At 34.0% G+C, this 5,391-nt stretch overlaps 1 protein-coding gene across 1 annotated transcript; it reads left to right on the top strand.

Annotated features, from left to right (window-relative positions):
* The first annotated feature begins 1,696 nt into the window (after positions 1-1,696).
* On the top strand, positions 1,697-3,355 carry LOC120081940 (transcription factor TCP7-like). The gene has a single exon (XM_039037126.1). The coding sequence runs from the start codon at positions 1,863-1,865 to the stop codon at positions 2,646-2,648; it is 786 nt and encodes a 261-aa protein (XP_038893054.1). The 5' UTR covers positions 1,697-1,862; the 3' UTR covers positions 2,649-3,355.
* Positions 3,356-5,391: the final 2,036 nt, after the last annotated feature.

Here is a 5,391-nt window from a genome sequence, read left to right as displayed (position 1 = left end):
CAGGTAGGGTCGCACCGAGGTACAGTTGACAAACTTCTAACCAGTCATCGTACATCACTCTGGTGACCGGCTCACCGTCAATAGATAACCCCAACAACACTTCGGTCTTGTAGAGTGATAGTGCACTCTCCAATAGACATATGAAATGTATGCGTCTTGGGCCTCTATCTCTCAACCAAAGTTGTGATCAGATGCCAGTCCAACCGAATAAATCCTAATCTGACAACCCCATAGAATCCAAATGTGCGCAGTAGCGATAGTATTCAAGGGTGGAGCAGGATAGTGCGCTGGAGAATTGCCTCTCGACGCCTGCAAGATATTTATCCAATAGTACAATCTCACCATACAACAGATGATCGATGAATGGACTGGTCGTATAAAACATCGGATCAACAGGTCCTGGGTTTAAAGCCATGATCTGAAAAAAAATATTTATTTCTCAATTAAAAAAATATTTGTTTCTCAATTAGAAGAATAATGTACAACTTAATTAAAAGAATAATGTACAACTTAATTAGAAGAATAATGTAACAATAGTTAATTTAAAAGAATAATAATACAAGTTAATTAAAATAATAATGTACAACTTTTTTGTGTATTAATCATATTACCATTTGTAAACACAAAAAAACCTAAGCATTTGTCTGTCATTTTCTAAAAAAAAAAAAAAAAAAAAAAGATAAACATCAAATTTTGTTTATACTTTTAATAAGAAGTATAATAAAAATATTAATTTTTTAGTTTATAAACATAAACTTTTAAATTTCATGAACTGGACTTTTTAAACATAACAATAAATTAAACTTTTTATAACTATTTTTAAACATAACCATAAATTAAAATTTTTTATATATTATTTTTAAAAATAACAACAAATTAAACTTTTCAAATTAAAAAATAACAACATAATTAAACTCAATCTCGCTCTCACTCACAATCTCTTCTCTTTTACAATCTCGCCTCAGAAATCTCGCTCTCTCCTTACAATTCAAAATTCTGTTATTGTTGTTATATATATATATATATATTATATATTTCTATGGAAAGTAAATAAAGTGAAGACAATTATGAGCTAGATCCTCCTCATGAGCAAGATCCTCAAGTATTTCTTTAACAAACCGTCTTCCGATGCTTACGAGATTCAGCCCACATTTCTAGCGAGATTACCTTATAGAGCGAGATCCCCATCACAAAATTAGCGAGATTTCTTTCTCGAGCGAGATGTTCATCACAAAATTAGCTTCACCCACTTATCTTCCTTGTCGAGGATTGAAGTTTTGACTTACGTATGTTGAAACTTCAACCCTCGACAACCCTAATATACATATTATTTCCAAGTTTTTCTTTGTTTGTCGAGTTCTCAAGTTTCGACCTCTACGTTAATCGAATCCTCAATCCTCAACAATATTAATACTAAAGGTCCAATTAAAATTTCATCTTATTTTAACTAAAATGAAAATAAAAAAAATATTTTCAAGAATAAATATGAAACAAACTCCATGTACAACAATTGAACCTAAACCTAATTAGTAAGCGCGTGGAATTTACGCGTAGAAGAAAGAGAGTGAGGTTATTCAACAGAGAGAGAGAGTATGAGCTGTGGGGATATGAAGAGTGGACCCCACCACCCATGTGCCCTCCTTCTGTCTCCACCAGCTTCTGCCTCTCTCAATCATTAGCCCTCTTTTCTTCCGAAATTACCCCTCCCTTTAACAAAAACCCTTCTTCTTCTTCCCTCTCTCCCTAGTCCCTACCTTCAGCAATGGCAGCCATTGCTATCTCCTTCTAAGCTCTAACCCTTCTCTTTTTCCCACTTCTATCCCACAAACAAAACCCATATCCCCATCTTCTTCTTCTTCTTTATGTCAAATTCCGATCATACCACCAACGCCAATGGCGTCTCCAATGGCACCATCGTCGCCATCGACACCCACAAGAATCAGCCCTCTACCAACGGAGCCCTCGTCGTTAAAAAGCCCCCTTCTAAGGACCGTCACAGTAAAGTCGACGGTCGTGGCCGCCGTATCCGTATGCCCATCATCTGCGCCGCAAGAGTATTTCAGCTGACTCGAGAGCTTGGTCATAAATCCGATGGCCAAACCATCGAGTGGCTCCTTCGTCAAGCTGAACCTTCCATTATTGCCGCTACTGGCACTGGTACAACCCCTGCTAATTTCTCCTCTGTTTCTCTTTCCGTAAGAGGAAATGGCGGCTCTGTTTCTTCTCTCTCTTCCCCTTCTTCCACCACTTCTACTCTCTCCCTCTCTCGCCCTCAAGCTCTCTCCGGTCCCACGCCGTTCATTCTCGGCAAGCGCGTTAGGTCCGACGATGACGGTAAAGACGATGGGTTAGGAGTGGGTCAAGCGGTTGGGTCCATAGTGGGTCCGACGGGGCCAGGTGGGTACTGGGCGATTCCTGCAAGACCTGATTATGGGCAGGTTTGGAGTTTTGCCGCCGCGGCTCCGTCGGAGATGGTGGTTCAACCCGGGGGGATTTCTCAACATTCGTCGTTGTTTGCCCAACAGCAGCAGCCGATTAGAGAGGCGTCGGCGGCCAGAGTGGGAAATTACCTTCCTGGTCATCTGAATTTACTGGCGTCTTTATCCGGCGGTGGTGGTTCTGGACGGCGGGAAGATGATCCTCGCTAATTGTTGTAATGGGTTGGGGTTATTATTATTGTTCTTCTTCTTCATCGTATTTTGTACAAATATCTGTGTGCCAAATGTCAATTGCTTTCTTGTGTGCAGCTAAGAAAAAAGGGTTAATTCTAGTGGGAATGTAGGATTCTAGGGTTTCAGGTTGCTTGGAATCACAATTCGTAGATCGAATTTCATTTTTCCATGGATGAGTTCGTTCAAATTAGAGCTTTAGGGTTTGAAATTGCTAGAAAAAAAAAGGTTAGGGTTTTCTTTTTTCTTCCGTCTTATGAGAGTGAGAAGAAGATTCTGGTTCATTCCGCAACGATCCATGTCCATAACCCAAAAATCGCTACTGCAAATTGATGATTCATTTCATTTAAACGATGAAATTCTTCGAAATTGCAAGCAGGGGTAGCAGATTTCTTTTGAATCGGAGCTTTGGTTTTTGGCCGGAATCGGCTTTATTTATTGCAGTGGCAGTGGCGGCGCCATTGAAGACCATTCTGAAGCTGATGCTTCTTCTTCTTCAATGGAAGCTCCAATCTCTCTCTGTGTAAGACCTCTGTTTTTTTTTCTTTCCCCCCCTAAAGAATTCCATTTGTATTCTTAGAATTTGTTGGCTTGACAATAATGGTGTTCTTTCATGTTATGTCAGTGGATTGTTTCTGGGGTTTCTCTGATGTGAATAAAAAATCCCATTGTTTTTCTTCCAAAAATCTGCTCATCATAAACAACATTGTTATGACTGATTACATGTGTTTGTTGCTCATGGTGATGGATGGATGAGTTATTGTTTGCTTTTGGTAATTGAACAGAGCAGAGCATGTTGTTGTTCTAAGATTGTGTAAAGCTTTTGAGGAACAATAATGGATTGGAGAGGGCATTAGTACTAAAATTAATGAGGGTTCTTGTTTGTTGGGTGGAAATGACATTGCCTCCTTACTTCAAAACAAACTGAGCTGGTGTTGTTAATGGCAACTTTTTAGGAGTGATATTTGAGTTTCTCTCTCTCTCTCTCTCTCTCTAGAATGAAGAGGGAGACAAGTGGGTGGTTATAGCATAACTGCTGAAATGACCTGCTCCTTTTGAAACACACATAATTTTCAATTCCAAAACTGAAATTGCTTTACCAAATAACACTCTTCCATCTACCCAACTCTGCCCTGTATTGAATTCTGAATTGACACATATCTTATATATGCTCAAATCATATTTCAATTTTAACAAGGGGCTTAAACAATTTTCAAATTTTTTCATCTAATTTTATCTTCTTTTAATGCTTTATAAACAAAGCTAGCCATTCATGTCACGAAATATAATTCATCAATGGAGTAACATGAAAGGTGGGCGCTAGTTCATTGCATTTCTTGTTGTTTACATGTGTTAATGAACTGTGGGGTGGAGGGTGGATTGTGTTTAAAAATCACGTGGGATTCATTACTTTTATTATTATCATTATAGATAGTTTTACCGATAATTATGAATTTGTCACATTTATTGTTACATTTACGGTTACCGTTATCATTATTGTTAAGATCAAATGGTAATGGTAATAATAAACGTCACAAATTCGTAATTCTAAATAGGTTCATTAAGATCTTTACATTAATCCAATGAAATTTCATTATGATGAAATATGGTCTTATTTCATAAATTTTAGTCGGTAATAATTTGGTTTATGATCTTTCAAATTTGTAAAAGTCCTTGGTTTCTAAAATTATGGTAACAATTTAATCTTAATTTTTGTTCCCATTGATATTGTTATTTATTTTAAAATTATTAGGACAGTAGAATAGTTTTGAAACTTATTATTCAAATGTTGCAAGTTTAAGAGATGAGAACCATCCTCGAACAATATCCAAAGTAATAGCTTCGCAGCATTGCTTAATTAATATTCGAGTGTATAAAAAAATACGAGGTTTGTGGTTCGAATCTTTTTATCTCAAATTCTACGTAACGGATATGGATTCAACACCCCAAATGTCAGATTCCATTTAGTCATTAAACATTCAGGTTTTTCCCTATTTATGACCAAGTAGACATAAGGTTAAAGTTCATTAACTAAATTCGTTGAATAAATAACAAAAACTTAACTTATTTTTATAATAACAATGCAATTACTTCTTCACATAAATAATTAATTAATTAACTATATCTTTAATTTATTTAATTAGTAAACGAGAATTAGTTAAATTTACTTAGTATAAAATTTTATTTTATTTTATAATATTTGATTATTTATTTTTTTTATAATCAAGCATTATTTATTGAGATTAACATTAATTTGATCTTTCATTATTAACATATAATCATCCTTATTGATTATTTATAATTGGTTAAATATTTATTATGAATAATTTTTTATTGCTTTATCTATTATTATCTTATCATATTTATAAAACTTTTTTAATATTCTTTATTAATATTCTTTACTAAAATATCATATTTTAAACTCATTATCACTTTTTATATAGTATATTGTTTATTAAATTATATTTTCTTATATTATTTAAATAAAATTACAATTACTAATGTTGAACTTAATTAATTATAAAAACGATTAAGTATTAGACTATAATTAATATGACATTCATTAAATATATTAATTGGTTAATTTTAATTATAAACTACTCAATTTTTAAATATTTATAATTAAAATTATTATGGATTCTTAACTAATTAAATTTTATCAAATTTATTAATCTATTACAATTATATAAGATTGACATATTTACTTTCATAAATTAAATAC

Source organism: Benincasa hispida, chromosome 7, assembly GCF_009727055.1.
Source record: "Benincasa hispida cultivar B227 chromosome 7, ASM972705v1, whole genome shotgun sequence".
Classification (NCBI taxonomy): Eukaryota; Viridiplantae; Streptophyta; class Magnoliopsida; order Cucurbitales; family Cucurbitaceae; genus Benincasa; species Benincasa hispida.
Note: the sequence above shows the minus strand (reverse complement) of the source record. Positions and strands in the feature narration are given on the sequence as shown.

Bases quoted from the DNA above. Each gene is read 5' to 3' on its own strand.
- LOC120081940 (XM_039037126.1), top strand. From the start codon at position 1,863: ATGTCAAATTCCGATCATACCACCAACGCCAATGGCGTCTCCAATGGC.